The sequence below is a fragment of the Rhinolophus sinicus genome, chromosome 2 (genome assembly GCF_057876585.1).
Source record: "Rhinolophus sinicus isolate RSI-liver-muscle chromosome 2, RSI-T2T, whole genome shotgun sequence".
Classification (NCBI taxonomy): domain Eukaryota; kingdom Metazoa; phylum Chordata; class Mammalia; order Chiroptera; family Rhinolophidae; genus Rhinolophus; species Rhinolophus sinicus.
The window spans coordinates 2009632-2026862 of record NC_142502.1 but is presented as its reverse complement, the minus strand read 5'-3'; the positions used below and the strand labels follow the sequence as shown (position 1 = coordinate 2026862).

Genomic DNA, 17231 nt, shown 5'->3' with positions numbered 1-17231 from the left:
GGTGCAGCCACTATGGAAATCAGTATGGAGGTATCTCAAAAAACTGGAAATGGAACAACCTTATGACCCAGCAATTCTACTCTTAGGTATGTATCCAGAGAAATCCAAGATGGTAATTTGAAAAAATATATGCACCCCTATGTTTATTGCAGCACTATTCACAATAGCCAAAACTTGGAAACAACCGAAATGTCTATCGGTAGACGATTGGATTAAGAAACTGTGGTACATTTATACAATGGAATATTACTTGACTGTAAAGAAGAATGAAATCTTACCATTTGCAACAATGTGGCTGGACCTAGAGAACATTATGCTAAGTGAAATAAGTCAGACAGAGAAAGACAAATACCATATGATCTCACTTATACGTGGAATCTAAAGGTCTGAATAAATGAGCAAAGTAAACAGAAACAGTCTCAGATATAGAGGAAAAACTAATGGTTGCTAGAAGGGAGGGGGGTGGGGATGAGGGAGAAGGGGAAGGGATTAGACAGCATACATTGGTAACTACAATATTGCCACGGGGATATGAAAAATAGTTTGGGGAATATAATCAGTAACGTTGTAAAGATTTTGTAGGGTGTCAGATGGGCACGTCTTATTAGGGAGACCACTTCATGGTATAGATGCCTGACCACTGCACTGCACACCTGAAGCTGAAGCTGAATAGTGCTGTATATGAACTATAATATATATATCTAGTCATGGGGTATGGAGTACAGCACAGGGAATGGAGTTAATGGAATTGTAATAGACATACAGTGTCAGAGGGTTAATAGATTGGGGGAGGGGGGTTATCACTTTGTGAGGGGTGAAATGTCTAACTATTGCATTGTTTTGTACACCTGAAACTAATTTTTAAAACTTGTATAAAAAGTAAAATAAAATAAAAGATATTTTCAATCAGCACACACGTGATGTGTATATATACATATACGTGTGTGTATGTGTGTGCGTGTCTGTATCTCACAGGCAATGTTTTGCAAGAGAAACCAGATACAAATATAAAGTCTCTGAATTTTTCATTCTTTGTCCTTTTAGAGGCTTCCTTTCTATTGGTTAGCATTTGAGTGGCTCTTAGGATAGTTCCTTGACAAACAGAATGGAAAATTTAAGTTCTCTGTACTTTATGATTTATACCAATTTTACATAATTTAAGCAACTTAAGGCTGAATTTTTCAGCTTATAACTAGGGTTTTAAAGCACCCATTTTGGAATTAAAATAAGACTGGTATCTAATGGTTTTAATTAATTTATCTTAGCTTTCATGCACTGGCCAAATTCTGAGCTTGAATGTTAAAGACATTTAAGTAATGGGTTAAAACAGTGATTCAAAATATAGTAACAGCTAGTCAAAGTCATTTTTGAAAACCCCGATTCTTCAAGTGTGAGTAGTACACAGCTTCTGAAACACTGAGAAGGTGCGTTTCCAAGGTTTGAGTGGATAGCTATGTCTTCCGTAACAATTGGTTATGTGTACACTCAGCAACAGGCTGGTTAAATTCACAGAGAAGGCTGGCATTGTGAGGCTAAATAAATAAGACCGCAGGGAAGCAGAGCAGGAGAACGCAAGTGCTTTCCTAGTCTTCTCAGCATTGAAGAACAGCTCGTGTAAGGACGTCAATTAAATGGAGAGTCCATTAACTGATGGCCCTAGCTGTCCACTTCCACGTCACCCCTTTCAGCAGTTAACGAAAGACAATGAAGAAGGAGGCCCTGCCATTTGTCCTGGTGCACACTGTCCCCTGGTGGCAATGAATGTGTCTTTGGGAAGGTAGAATCACCTTTCCTCTCTCGTTTAATTGAATTACATTCTATAAATATTGGGAGGAAAACATACGGTGGAAAGAGTATGTATTGGGAACTGAATAGACTTGGTGGTTAATCTTAGCTGCCAGCTGTGTGACTGTGGATAAGCTACCTAACTTTTCTGAGCATTAGTTGCAACAAAATAACAAGTAACTCAAAAAAGAAGCATCATGGAGAGAATGAAACCAGGTTGTATATACAAAACAACTACTCACAGTTAATACTTATTGTACTTTCTGTGCTCAGACATTCAGTTCTACCTACATATAGCAATCATTCTAACCACCTGCACAGGGAGATTTTTACCCCATTTACAAATGGGAAACTGGGGCACAGAGAGATTAAGGAACTTGCTACAGTCAACACAACCAGAAGTGAATTTGAACCTGTGTGGTGGGGCTCACAATGTCCTTCTGTAACCACTACACAAAACCTGGTGTCAAGTCCTTGCTCAAATGATGAGCTAAGCAATTTCAGTGAAGTGTGATGACTATTCCCATGGGAGAGACGCAGGCTTCTTCTCCTTCCCCAGCATGCTGCTGGCTTTTGCACAAACTATAAAACATTTATGGAAACACACAGGCCATTGAGCACCTCAATCATTCTCCACCTCTCTGTAAACTATCCCGACCCTGACACACACGGGATGGCTGACCTCAAGAGAGAAAGCATGGATATTCCTAAGTTCACCCTGAAAGGCTACCACCGTGGTTCAGTACACCTTTTCTATGTTTGACTGTTAAAGACACAGGGACTGTCTAGGCCAAAAATGTGTGACTGGGAAGTCAAAGGCATTTCCCCTTCTCTGGCCTCCTGCGCTTACTGTCAGAGTCTGGTTGCAGAGTTGGTCCCTGTAGCACATTTGTAGCTCAGATCCATTCTCTTCTCTGCACCATCGCTGTAGCATAAGTCCAGGCCCTTCCTCTTTTTTTTTTTTTTTTTTTTAAAGGCAAGTTGTCTTTAATTTTAGGTGTCAATCTGAAATATGCTGAATAAGTATATGTTCACACAAAAACGTGTATACGAGTGTTCATAGCAGCATTGTTCTTGACAGCCCAAACTAGGAAACAAGGCAAATATCCATAAACTGATGAATAAACAAATGGCGTTGTAATACAGGGTCTCTGGTCCCGCTCTTGGCAGGTGGACAGACAATATGGTGAGGCCAAAAAGGAACAACAACAGAGCCATAGATAGGGGTCATACCAGTATATTCTCGATGGCAGCTGGTCGAGACACAAAAGCAAACATCCGCCAGTACCCCAACGAGGGGTTTTCCTGCACCCCATTCTCACTGGCAGCTGGGCGAGACACAGGAAGTAGGATCTACACAATCCACAATCCGCCATCCGCGCTTGGTAACCACACTTGCTAGCTTCAATCCGCACTTGCCAGCGTAGCCACGGCAGTTATATTAGTGTCTAATGGCTAACTGGTTACAGCTGATGGCCATCTGATCACAGCTGATGGCCTCTACTACCCGAGCCAGCACCTTTCCACGTGAGGTCGAGAGCCTGGAAACTGCTCTCTGGGACTCTGTCCCTACAGGCGTCCATCCATCCAATGGACTATTACCCGATATTGGTAGTAAAACATTAATCGTTGGTAGGAAATGCAGTAGGGACACAGGCTACAACATGGATGAACCTTGAATACATTAGGCGACCTGAGAGAAGCCAGTCACAAAAGACCACGTTATATGATTCCGTGTATAGAGATTGACCAGATAGGCAAAATTACAGAGACCTAAAGTAGATTCATGTTTGCCTAGGGCTGCGGAGTGGGGTGCAGAGTGAATGCTGGTGAGTATGGGGTACTTTTAGGGGCACCAAAATATCCTACAATTACAATGTGATGATGCTACATATTTCCGTAACTATACTAAAATCATTGTACACTTTAAATGGATGAACATATATGTGAATTATTTCTCAACAAAGCTGTGAAAAAAGAGCATCATATAGAATAGCTGGGATAAGGAAGTGAATTCAATAACATAAAATCGTCAACTGTGCAGTTGTTCCTTCTTTATAATGTTCTAACATAAAATATGGAGACCAAATTGGTAAAAACAAGAACAAGCTAAATGTGAAGCACATAATTAGTATCACATTTAAGGGCACTTTTTTCATCGTTTTAACCTTAAATCCATCAATTTTGGTGAGATATGAAAATTAATAAGTTAATAGCTGTCTTAACTCCCAAAGCCAACCAGTGATGCACTTCCCATTTCTTCCTTCTTAATTTAAGGCTTATTTGGGATATTCTTTAAGTGTAATAGTATGTTTTCCTTCAATTATTAAAAATTTTAAGCATCACCCCAGACCCCCACCGCAGGCACCGAGACCACGCCCCTTATCCCTAAGACCCCGCCTTTCCTACCTACCCGCGTCACGAGGCCGTGGGGGCGCCTCCGCGGTCAAACCTCCCGCCTCCGTTGACTCGAGGCCCCGCCCCCGTTGACTCGAGGTCCCGCCCCGGCCCCGCCCCCGCGTCGGCTGCGCTCCGAGGCCCCGCCCCTGGCGTGAGGGGCTGCGCACCGGCGCCGGGGCGTGGCCTCGCCGCGTTGCCGCGAGGAATCTGCGGCGGCCGTTGGCCGTTGGCGCGGCTTGGCCGGTTGTCTTGGAGAAGCAAGATGGCGGCGACGGCGGCGGCGGTGGTGGCGGAGGAGGACACCGAGCTGCGGGACCTGCTGGTGCAGACGCTGGAGAACAGCGGGGTCCTGAATCGCATCAAGGTGGGGCGGGAGGCCGGCCGGCCGGGGCCTGGCGGAGGGGCCGGCCGCGCCTGCGGGCCGTGGAGCCGGTGTGGACGGTCGGCGTCACAGAGGGACGCGGGGAGCGTCAGGCTGGCCTCGGGGCAGGGCCCGGGCCCGCGGGCGGCGGCCGGCCATCTCGGGGGTCGGGGGTCACTCCCGGGCGGGGAGACCGCGGGCCGCGCGGCGCCTGCTGGACGGGAGGCCGCCACCGGCTTGCGGGCGGTTGAGGCGCCGCCGTCCCGGGCGGGGGGGGGGTGCCCTCCGCTTCGCTGCACCTGGCGGGCGGCCGGCCGGCGCGGCGTTGCTCGGCGTGTCCCGCTCGGACCTCGTCGGGGCCGGTGCGCTGCGCCAACCGGAGGGTGGAAGCTGGGAAATGCCGGGGGAGCGGAGCTGGGACTGTCCAGCGCCGCGGGAGGCGTTTCCGGCCGCCTTGCACCTGCCCCCCAAGCACTGTCCTGCCCGGGCGCGCTTTGGGCTTCAGACGGGGGGACGGTGCCGGGGGAACCTGACGTCCTCTTGAAGCAGTTTCTGTTCCATTGCCCCCCTTTTTAAAGGCTGAACTCCGAGCAGCTGTGTTTTTGGCACTAGAGGAGCAAGAAAAAGTGGAGGTACGAAATCTACAGATTTTAATATGACTGTATTCGTTTATGTTTAGTTTCTGCTTAAAAACCGTTGTAAAACACGACATGTGGTAGTGTGCAAGCAGGGATCGTTTTGAACTGTTAAGGATTGCATTTCTTTGCAATAGAGTCAACATTAACCCTTTTGTGTATATTTCAGAAGTTTGGGGCCATCTGAGGAAAGCTAAGGTGCCACAGGACTCCTGAGGCCAGTGTTAATCTTAGGTGTCATAGGTCCTCTTGTGTGGGGGACAGTGAAACACAAGGTCATGGGAGCTGGTGGGAGGAATGGTTCTGTTCGCAGAGTTGACTGCAGGATCCCTCAGGACCGTTACTGTGCGTTGTGAACCCCCACCAGGTGGGGGGATACAGTGTGCCAGTTTTCCCCAAACTCTCAGACCACCTAGTTATTGTAAAATCACGTCGTCTTTCCTACCGTCACAAGTCCCACCTCCTCTCTGTAGTTAAGTGTGTTTAGTGTTTTCTCCCGACTCCAAGTCTCAGCACCACCCTGAGTGAAGAGCCTGCATCCTTGTCCGCGTAGTCACTCCATAATCAAGGTCTTCAGCTTGTTCTGTGACAAATCAGCCTCCTCTCCTGTCACTTCTTCAGACCCAGATGCCTGCGCCTCTCTAACCTCCCGAAGCTCTTCAGCTCTTGGCTCTTGGCTGTTCATCCAGGCATCAGTCTGCTCTTGGCTGCCGTTCGGCCCTGACTAGTCTGGACCCATGGTCCAGATCTCCAGAAGCCTGACTGCCTTGCCTTCCAGCTATACTTGGTCTGGAAAAAAGATCTTGTTGGTCATTTAATTCAGCAAATTAACTGCCTTCCTGTTTGTCACCCAAGCCTGGGGATTGCTGGTGTCACTGAACGGAGGCTGCAGCCTGAGCAAGGCCCTGACAGGCCCAGGCCTCTGCTGTCTGCATAGCAGCTCCCGCTTCAGCCTCAGCGTAGCCTCCCGCCCGACCCCCTTCATCTTGACAGCAGGTCTTGTCTTTCCCTTGCAGGGAAACAGAAGCCTCGGCGTCAGGCCCTCACTGTGTGTGTCCTCCAGCTTCCCTGCCTCTGCACACTGCACTTCTTTCCTTCCTGCTTGCTGTCGGAGGCTCTCTCTTCACCAAGAATCATCACCTTCTCTGGGTTTGCCGTGCTGGTCCTCTCGGCTCCTCCCTCTTTGTTGGCTCTTCTCTTGAGCGTGAAAACAAGTTTATATCTCAAGGAGAAAGCTGTTGCCCTTGTCTCATGTTCTGCTTTTAATACCACTGTTTCCCCCCACTGTCAAGTTTTGAAAGAATGTGTATGTCTTACACGATTTATATTCCAGGCACCCTTTAATCCATTAACGTCTTAAATCCATCACTGCTACACCTTAGTACTTTCTTTTGCTGCTGTCAAGAAGAATCCTAAGTAAGTATATGTTCTTACCTATCTTAGTGGCTCTTTGTGGCATTTGACATTCTTAATTCCTTCTTCCTTCCTGAAAATCTCCTTTGAATTTTGGGACTTTTTGTCTTCTGTTTCTTTTTCCTTTTTCCTTTGTGCATTCCTTGGTTTTTGCAGCATGACCTTTTCCTGTACACCGCACTTAAATTCTTGGTGCAGTATCCCACGGTCCCCGTCTGGGTTCTCTGCCTGGGTGACCTTGACCACACCAGTAACTCAGCCCTGTATCTCTGATCCATATCACCCTCCTGAGCTGCAGACTGTAGGTCACACTGTTTGTCTACGGGGACCGTCACTTATCCAAGTTGGAAATCCTAGGGCCCTTGCTCTTTCCACATGTCTGTCAGTTCTGTAGCTGAGGTGTTTGAGGAGGTACCCTGCTGACCCCCTGGCCTGCGCTTAGTTATTCTTTCCAAATCACTTGACCTCTGCCTACTCTCCTTCATTGGTAGTCCTGACGTCCTTTCCACGTCGCTCCTAGATTGGCTAGTCGTAACACACGTTTGATTTTGCTCCTCCGTTTTCTTCAAATATTTCAGTTGACCCAATGTCTTCAAATTTCCTGGACCAGCCTACTGAGGACCTTTGTGATCTTTCCCCTCATCCTTTTTGGGTTTTCTTAAAACTTTATTGAAGTATACTTGACCTACAGTAAACTCAGCATGCTTAAAATGTACAATTTGATACATTATAACATACTTACGCAAAAAAGACACAGTCGAGATAGTGAACATATCCATGACCGGCAAAAATTTCTTCCAGCCCCTTTGCAATACCTCCATCCTCACCTCTAACTCTGGCACCCAGTGTTTCTCACAGCTATGCAAATGGAATCACACAATCCGTACATTCTTTCTTTTTGTTTTTGTCTGGCTGCTTTCATTCAGCATGATGCATTTGAGATTCACTCACATTGTCATTTGCATGGGTAGTTCATCCCATTTGATTCCTGTTATTCCATTGTATGAATCTACGATAATTTACCTAGTCATTCACAAATTGTTGAGGGACATTTGGGTTGTTTCCAGTTTTCAACTCTTATACGGCTGCTGTGAACATTCAGGTACATGTTTGTTGCTTGGGTCTGTGCTCTCTTTGCTCTTGAGAGAATACCTAGCGGTAGAGCATTTGGCAGGGGCATGTTTAACTTTGTAAAAACTCCACCAGATCGCTGTCCAGAGTGCTGGCGCCATGTTACGGCAGGCAACCCGCGTAAGACTGCTGCTGTGCCTGTAATTCATGTGGTCTGCTTAAAGAAGCTTTGCTGTGCTCAGAGCGTTTTTTTCTTTACTCAAATAATTGTCTAATGACAAAAATCAGTTGACCTGTGCACTACGTAAAGTCATCTCACATCCTACTGATGGACTGGGAATTGTGAGTGTATAATTAAAGTCTTGTTCATAATAAGTATGCCACAAATGGTACATGTCGAAGATGACAAAATAGCAAACTTCATATATTTGAAACAATAATCAGTTTTTTTTAAGTAAAGTTGAGGTCATTTCACATGAGTATTTGAAGATCTAGCTTCTAAAGCAGTTTAATCAATTTATAAAACATTTAAAAATTAAAAATAAGCACAAATCTATATGTGGCTTTCTTTTATTAACTTTGAGATATTATTAAATAGCACAAAACAGTTCTTTTAGTAATCAGTTGTGGAATGGGGTTAGCCATAATTTTATGAATGACAATATTTTACTTATATCTTTGCTAAAAAAATTAAACTTTAATCCACATTTTGTAGTTGTTCTTAGGGTAATCACATGACACTTACAGTCTTTCATTTTTTAACAGAACAAAACGCCTTTAGTCAATGAAAGCCTGGAAAAATTTTTAAATACGAAAGATGGTAAGATGTTTAGCTTGTTCTTGTTTATTTTGTCTGTCTCTGAATTTTCAAATCTTGACTCTATTTGGGAGAAATCAGGAATTTCAGGTTATTGTTTGAAGTCTGATTCTTCTAAGTCCTTACTTTAAAATCATATTTTATTGGACAACTAATAAGTTGTTATAAATTTTATTGGTCATGGGAAACTGTTGGATGAAACCAGTTTTACTGTAAGAAGCAGAACACTCAAGTCCGTTTATATTGAGAAGCCTCTTTTCTCCCATTAATTTAGTTTATCCCTTTTGACAGCGTTAGTGAAGAAGCCCCAGAAGCCCCAGGGCTCAGACTTGCTCACCATCTCTCTCCCTCTCGCCCTTCGCAGGCCGGCTGGTGGCGAGTCTAGTTGCAGAATTTCTTCAGTTTTTTAATCTTGACTTCACCTTGGCTGTGTTCCAACCTGAAACTAGCACAGTAAGAATGATGCCTTTTACTTACACCTGCTTTTGAAGACTTTGATACAAATGAGTTCATTATAAGCTGAACGTTAACAAAATTGGACAACTTACAGTGTCTCACATAAAGATTATTCTTTGTAGTTAGCGGTTTTTCCTGAAAGCCATCTGAGCTGTCAGCTGGCACCAGTGTCCCTACTTTATGAACTTGAAACAAGCGTTGCTGTAGAGTTAATTTGTTAAGAGTTAGACTGTACCTGTTAATGTAGACTTTGAATGTAGAGACTTGGTAAAAGAAATATATAATTAAAAAAAAATTGACTTGCATTTCCTGTATGCAGAATTTCAAGTAGGAATTTGCTCATGAGTGGTGTTGTATTTAATGTGTTTTTAACACTCACATGAGCAACTCTGCTTCCTGTGAAAAGAAAAAAATACCACTAAACAGTGTGGGTGTTGGAGCCTACTGTTTCATTCAGTGAGTGTGTATTTGGGAGTGAGCCTCAGGGAGGGGCGAACTTGTGGCTCCCATGGCCACTATTACTCAGTCCCCCTGCCCCCAGGTGTATATAATTTATAAAAATGGACATTTCATTCACTAGGAAAACGGTCTCTGAGTTTAGAGATGTCTTTGAGTTCTGGAAATATTTTTCTTTAAACTCTGAAAATAATTTCGCTATATTTTTGTGCACTTGTAGCTTATTTTTACATCTTATTTCTTCCCTAGTTTCAAGGTCTTGAAGGTCGAGAGAATTTAGCCCGAGATTTAGGTATTATTGAAGCAGAAGGGACTGTGGGTGGACCCTTATTATTAGAAGTGATCAGACGTTGTCAACAGAAAGAGAAAGGGCCAACCAATGGGGAAGTAAGTACAATCCTATCCTTTGTTATCTCTTTAATTATTGGCTACCTAGTGTAGCCATGCAGATTAGTGCATACGTAGTGAATCAAGGTTTAAATAAAAAAGGCTGTTCTTTAAAAACAAACTGACGCACACTCAGATTGTACAGATGCACATTTTAGTGAAAATCAGGGAGGTGGCCACTCAGGATGCTGCTGGCCTGCTCTGTGGATCGACACTCAGCAGTGTTGGGCCTGGCTGTCGGGGACCCACCCCCGCTCCTCTGCCGGCTGGCGCTGCTCTCCCGGGTCCTTCTCTGAGAACGGGAGCGGGGGACAGGACAGCAGACTGGGGGCGTTGTAAGGCTTCCACACAGGAGTTGGTGCCTGTGGAATGGGATGGCGCCCAACCTTGTTACTGTCTCAAACAGGAAAGGGCTGCGCTATGTACATGCTCATTAGCTAAGTCTGAACTGAAAGGCTTGTTTAAACTACGCCTGAAACTGTTTAAGCTATTGATTTTGCTGAGTTTCTAAACATTGTTAAATTTCTGTTTTTTGGATTAGCCGTTACCTTTCTTACTCGTATCCTTTCCTTTTAGCAGTACTGCTAATGAGATTAATGGTCTGATTTGTATTTACATACATTGCTTTATGTAAAGATACGATTCTCGACGTAGACAGCACCCTACCTGGTCCAGATACCTGGTTAAGTGTGTGCTTTTAGTCACAAGTTTACAGGTAAGAATGTGCAGGGTTATGGCTGCCATTCATTCCATTTGGAGTGGCTCAGAGTATGTTTTCTGGTAGAATTTTTGGAAATCAGTAAACTTGACTGAGTACTCGTTGCATCTGAGGCATCATAAATAGATTCTTTTAATTAAACGTGTACTAGAGGAGTGGAGAGCTATTCCAGGTAAGATGCTTTCATAAGAAAATGGGCATTTAAACAATGGTCTATGGCTGTAGAGGAAGTAGCGTAGAATAATGATTAGTTCTCAGCATCCTGAGTAGTTAGTTTTAGTTAAAAGAGGGCAGTGGTGGTTTCATGTTGAAAGTTTGTTAAACTCAGCTTCGGTGTGAGCACTGGGGAGGGTGTTCCTGGAAGGACGTGGAAGCTGATGAGAGGGCGGGAAGCAGGACCACACCTGGCAGTGGGCGTCGCCAGCCAGCCCGCCAACCTGTCCAGGGCACAGGTGGTCACCACAGCCCGTGCGTTTCCGTTTCATTCCTGCGTAATTATATGACGAGTTTTTGTGTGTGCTCATTATGTGACGGGCATTGTGCTAGACGGTAGTGAATAAAAGATCCAGAAATGTAAAGAACAGTTTGGTACCTGCTCTCCCCTGAGCCAGCAGTCTGCAGCTGGTGGCGACATCTGACTTCTGTGGCCCTGACCTCTGTCTCTTTACCAACCTTTTGTTTCCTTTCCTACTTGCTCTTGGGTTCACCCCTGGGTTGCTCACATTTTCTGCCTGTATGCTTTCCCTTTGTCAGTCTCCCAGTAACAGCTTGGACTCTGGGGCCAGACTGCTTAGGTTCACCTCCCAGCTCTGCCACGTCCTGTGCATGGCCATCCGAAGTCACTTAAGCTTCCTGTCCCTTAGGTCCCTCACCTGTGGGATAGAGCTAAGAGAAGTATCAGCGTTTGCGGTTGTAGTGGGAGGGCTGAAGGGCTCAGCGCAGGGACGGCCTGGGAGCAGTGCGTGGCATATGGTGACCATACAGGCTGGCCATCCTCCTTACTGTTCCTAACTGCACCATTACTGTCGGATGGGTCCCCAAGGCCAGCTCAATCCTCACCCCAGCTTAAGACCAGAGCCTCATACTCCTCACGTGACATACCCACCTGCTTGACCCTCCAGCCACTGGAGTCCCGTGTGAAAAACAGGACTTGATTCTCTTTACTTGTGACAATAGTGGAAGCCATAGGAGACAGAAGACCCCCCAGCACTCGTTCTTCCACACTTCTCTCTTCCGCAGACTCCTTGGTTTCAGCCCAAGGAGTTGCCCGTCCACTTGCTAGAGTATTCTTTAGTACCCAGTTAGCTCTGTGAAGTTGGGCACAGAGGCAGCTGGACCGGAACCTGTGCTCTAAGAAATGAAAAGGAAGTGATGGGTGTGAAGGAGGAAGGCAAGTTGTGCCATATGAGGAGAGCACGTTGCACGAGAGGCTGGCTGTTTGTTATGCCTTCTTGAGACTAAACGATGTAGGAGGAAGACCAGCTACCCAAGAATCCCAGGACCTGGGGCAAGGGCTTCCTGCTGGAAAGGAAGCTGGGGGCATATTTAAATGCTGACTGATGAAGTGACAATGTAGGTAGTTGGGATCTAATTGCATTTTATTTTGTTGTGGTTTTTAATTAAAATTAGGGGAAAATTGAAGTGTGTTTACATTAATCAGGAAGAAATAAACGTACCAATATGTATAGTGGTTTTATAAGCTGAAATTCTGTTGAGATATAATTGTTAATAGTATATTTATGTTTATTTTAAAATATGTTTTAATTTTAAACTGTGGCTATTTTAGGGTGTACTAGATCTGTCTGATGTACATTCTCCACCGAAGTCACCCGAAGGAAAACCAAGTACACACACAGCACCCAGCAAGGTGAGTTGGCCACCCAAGGTGACCCTGCACTGAGACCCTCGGGGGCTGGTCTGCTCCCTCTGGTCTTACTTCTTACAGGTTGTGTTGTTTGGCAACACAAGTGCTGTTTAGTTTCTTGAAAGTGCTTTTTCCCCTTTGATGAAGTATATATTTTAAAAGATTAATTATTTTGCTTTGTTGGTAGTTTTTGAATTTTGTGTCATAGGAATATGCTATTAAATAACAGTTGTACAGTAGTTGGGCTAATTTGGTACTTTGAACATTTTTTTCCTTCATTGAACAAAGAGGTTTACTTAGTTTTCATTTACAAAATTCCTAGCTTGAGAATATTAGGTTCTAGAATATAAAACCTTTGTGTTGAATATGTAGATGGGTGACCAGGCTTGGAATTGTAAATCATGATGGATTTTTTTATATGAATGAGTCATTTTGAGGATTTACAAGAAAAGCTGTGTGCTCTGGTTATACAGAGGGGCCCCAAAAAATGCATACACATTTTAAGAAAGGAAAACTATTAAAATTGTAATACTTGATATATACCGGTAACAAAAGATGAATATAAGTCACGTTTGACTTCTGCAATGACAAGAGGTGCTCAGAGTGGTTCCCATCGGCGTCCAGACGCTTCTGATTACAGCGAACTCCTGCTTGAGCAGCGCTGACCAAAGTGTCACTTGTACACATTTCTTTGGCCCCCCTGGCATTTGTGAGGCTTGTTAAAGTGAAGGCCGTCTCATTCCAGGGACTTGGTATATAATGGAGAAATAAGTTGAGTGGGCTCTTGAATTTCAAGTCAAGGGTGTTTGTGCTGCTAGCAGGAGTGGATAGAAAGATGATTGCCGGGAAGCTGCTGTCCCGTTGGAGTAGACAGTGCGTTGATAGAGCCAGCCTGTGTCAGCAAAGGGTGTGGTTGCAGCCGAGTGTGGGCTCTGGGTGGTCCTCTGGGTTCCACCCCCCAGCAGTGGACTGGTGCCCTGGAGTACATCCCAAAGGTTCCTCGTAGATATACATCGTGTCCTTAAAATCAGGTGATCTGGGAGAGGGTAGTCATTATTCTGCTAGATTTCTTTTTCCTCGGTGCCTGGGCACAGAACACTGGTGAGTGGTTCCCGTTTGTTGCTGGCTCTTTGGTGATGTTGCTTCTTTTTATCTTTTAAATTTAGAAGTGAAAGGAATTCTATGCTTTATTTCTAATCAAAGAGAGAGACCATCATGCTGTTGATACCATGTTTCCCCGAAAATAAGACCTAACCGGATAATCAGCTCTAATGTGTCTTTTGGAGCAAAAATTAATATAAGACTTGGTCTTATGGTTAGATAAGATGTGGTCTTATGTTATAGTAAAATAAGACCGGTCTTATATTAATTTTTGCTTCAAAAGATGCATTAGAGCTGATTGTCCGGCTAGGTCTTATTTTCGGGGAAACACGGTAGTAGTTCCTTTTCTCGGAGATCTGGTTAGCCTGTTCCGTAGGGAAGGTCGGTCTTTGAAGGCTTGTCCCGTTGATGCTGTGGGAGGCCGTAACCACGGTAACAGAGAATGCAGTCCTGAGAAAATGTGAAGTCCTTTCAGTGGACTGCCAGGTATAGAGCCTTTGTAAGAAAGCTGTGCTTTCTGTGACAGTAACTAGCTTCAGAGGGGTTAAGATGAACACATAGTCCAAAATAGTTATCATGAACTTTTGGAAGTTTTCTTTTTAGCAAATTAGTTTTTTAAAGCAAATTAGCAATACTAACCTTCCATAAGTTGTGTGTCTTCAAGACAAAGTATTAATGTGTGTTTTACATATAAGAGGATTCTCTTTAAGTTTTTTTTTGTTTGTTTGGTTTTTTTTTAAGATTTAAGAATTATGATGAGAATCTTATGTTTTAAGTCAAGTTAGGAAATGTTGCTCTAAACCAGGGGTGTCCTAACTTTTTTCAACATTTTTCACCAAGGGCCATATGCGGTAAAATACACAAACAGCCGGGCCACTCACTCAAGGTGAAGTACGTATTGCCTCACGTGGTTTATTTAAATAAACTAAATATATTTTTGGAATTTGCTGCGGGCCAATAAAAAATGGATCGCAGGCCGCAGTTTGGACACCCCTGCTCTAAATAGTCACAGGAATTGGTGGTGATTTTTCAGGTTGGTTTAGAGAACAGTGATGTGTCCTGCAGATGCGGCCACACTCCTGCCTTCTGTGGTTCTCAGTTAGTGTCCTAGGCCTGTGGTGGCAGGGGTCGCTTCTGAGACACTGGAGCTCTCTGCTGGGGCTGGGGTGGATCTGTTTTAGGACAGGGCTTTTTTTGGGGCAGCTAAAATGCAATTCCCCTCCAGTCTTAAAGGATCTGGATTTGGGATTCCGGTACTTTGCTCACCCTTTTCTTGCCAGCTGCCTTCTTTCTCTCAGTGGCCTTCGAATACTTCTTAGGGTGCCTCCTCACTCCTCAGACTGGGAGCGCTGGGGACTCCAGGGAGCTGTGGCCCAGCCCAGGGTCCAGCCCGAACTTGGGGAGCCCGCCTGGTGCACTCCTGACGGAGGTCGGCAAAGCCGGGGCTTGTTCAAGGCCGCCGCTCGGGACTGCGGCTGGATGGAGTGTGCTGCGTGCTTCTCCACGGCGCTGGCACCGGGTGTGCTGGGCAGGCCAGGGGCTACACTGGGGCAGGTACCTGCTGGACAGGAATCGACGGAAGCTGAAACCACTGCAGGAAGAGAGTTAGAAAAAGACCAAAAAAGGGGGTTTAAAAAAGGAACATGTTAATTCGATTTTTCCATGTTTAAGAAATTTTCTAATAGGAATCTTTTAGTTTGGTTATGAATTAGTTTATTTTAAAATATTTGTACTTTGTGGTAAAATGTCATTTTATTCTCATGCTCAGATACCAAGGTATACAGGACAAGGTAAGAAGAAGACAAGCGGGCAGAAGTCTGGTGCCAAGGTAACACGCGTGAGGGCAGAGGGCGCAGCGCCCGAGCCGGGCAGGCCGGGCTCTGCTAGTGCCGCCTCCGGTGGGCCTGGGCTCCGTGGGCCCGGGCTCCGTGGGCCTGGGCTCCGTGGGCCTGGGCTCCGTGGGCCTGGGGTCAGTTTGCTTTGCAGACGGCACTCTGTCTCTAGTCAGAACGTGACGGCGGTGGGGTGGCGTAGAACTAACTACAAGTGACCTGACTTCCAGTTTTTACCTGGGTGAAAATCATACTGTTGTAGTTGAAAACTACGCTCCTAGTTTTATTTTGCGAATTCCTTGCTTTTTGGCAATAAAAGAAGTTGTAAATGTTTATTTTTTTAATGGATCGTCATGTGTATATTCTTAATTATGACTTTTATCTGAGGTAAATAGAGCATCCTATTACTTTTTGGATAAGTTCCAGTCAATAAAGTAAAGGCTAAACTTAGTTTCCTTGCAGACGTCTTCGTGATCAGCAGCTTATGAAACCACATTGATTAGCTGCCTCTGGTAGTGGGGCCCCGCCATTGTCGGTGGCTTGGCTGCTTCTGTTTCGTCCCCAAAAATGACAGAAGTTAACTGAGCCAGTCAATTAGTGACCTTTAAAATGTACATATTGGAGGCCTTAGAGTGTTGCTATCCAGTTCTTAACAATTAGAATCAGAGAGTTATGTAACTGAATTCTGTGAGATTGATTAGTCCTGTTCAAACCTTGGTTTTATGTGTAGATTATTGAGGACCTCCAAATGAAAGGGTTGTTAAAAATTGTGTTTGTTGTGTTTGCTGGCTTTAGTTCTGTTGGTTTCAGTGGGAAATTCCTATTGTATTTTGTTCGCACTATTTTTTCTGCGTTGCTGCATGAGAAGATGTTGTGATGTTATTTAGTGAGCATTTGCGCTGCCCTCGTGAAAGTCACCTTAACACGATGCTCTGGGCAAGACCCTTCAGAGGCCCTCGCTCACGCACTTGACAGCCTTATTGGAGAGCCAAGGCAGGAGGAAGAGAATTTAAAATATAAAACAGCATGTTTTCTATACATGCTTTTAATCTGTTTCCTGGACTTCTAAGAAAAATGAGTATATTTCATCATATTAAATTTTTGTAATCTTCCTGGTGCCGTGGGTTTTAAAGAAGTTAAAACCTTCTGGAGAAATTGCTCCCTAGGCCCAGAGCACACAGAGACGCATTTGTACTGTGTGAGGCCCAGCCGTGACCTTCACTCTGGGACGGGCACAGCCTCCACTGCTCCCCTGCACTGGGGGCACTGAAGTGCAGCCCCTGCCTGCAGTGGGAGGCTGTTTGTCGGCCCCTTTTATTGACCATCATTTATTCCTGAGCCCAGGGTACTTCCTCCATCACTTGGAAAGCTGCTTCTCTCTACTTCCTGATCTGGTTTCTGAATTGCCTTATAAGGAGTCTGTTGTACCCAGCACTGAGAGATGAGCCCTTAGCTCTTCATGCCTCTGCCTTTCTGCTTTGCCTCGTGCATGTAGTAGGTCCCCAGTATCCTTAATGTCCTAACATCTTAACAAGTTAATAAGCCAAATACCAAGCTGCCCTTGGAGCTTGAGGTCGGACACAGCAGGACTCCAGGGGGAGCCATTGCTCAGCTGGGCAAAGCCCTAAGTGGTGGCCTTGCTGGTCCATGAAGCAGGCCTTCAGTGCGTGACCAGACTGGACCAGCGGACGGGCCCAGCGCACCCAGCAGGCCGTGTTGCTCGTCTGTCTGGTGGCTGCTGTTGTAGGCAGAAGGCACATGTGTTAATGGCTTGTTCTGAGGCCCTTGGCTGTTTTCAGAGAAGTTATATTCATATCACAAATGAACTTTTAAAGTCATTCATGTGTATGTAAAACTGGTAATTACCTACCATGCACCTGTCAATACGCAAAGCAAAATCTAAAGTTTCTGAGCTAATTTATTAAGTTAACGTGG

At 45.1% G+C, this 17231-nt stretch overlaps 1 protein-coding gene across 7 annotated transcripts in view; it reads left to right on the top strand.

The window, feature by feature from the left end:
* The first annotated feature begins 4338 nt into the window (after positions 1 to 4338).
* CEP43 (centrosomal protein 43) overlaps positions 4339 to 17231 on the top strand; it is a 30707-nt gene continuing 17814 nt past the window's right edge. The window contains exons 1-7 of one of the 7 annotated variants that reach the window (XM_019712399.3): positions 4339 to 4549; positions 5125 to 5178; positions 8431 to 8485; positions 8847 to 8935; positions 9644 to 9781; positions 12286 to 12366; positions 15233 to 15292. In XM_019712399.3, coding sequence (XP_019567958.1) covers positions 4448 to 4549; positions 5125 to 5178; positions 8431 to 8485; positions 8847 to 8935; positions 9644 to 9781; positions 12286 to 12366; positions 15233 to 15292 — 579 coding nt within the window. In that variant the 5' untranslated portion in view covers positions 4339 to 4447. The remainder of the gene's footprint in view (positions 4550 to 5124; positions 5179 to 8430; positions 8486 to 8846; positions 8936 to 9643; positions 9782 to 12285; positions 12367 to 15232; positions 15293 to 17231) is intronic. The other 6 variants (XM_019712402.3, XM_019712403.3, XM_019712401.3 and 3 more) reach the window with 6 other exon arrangements.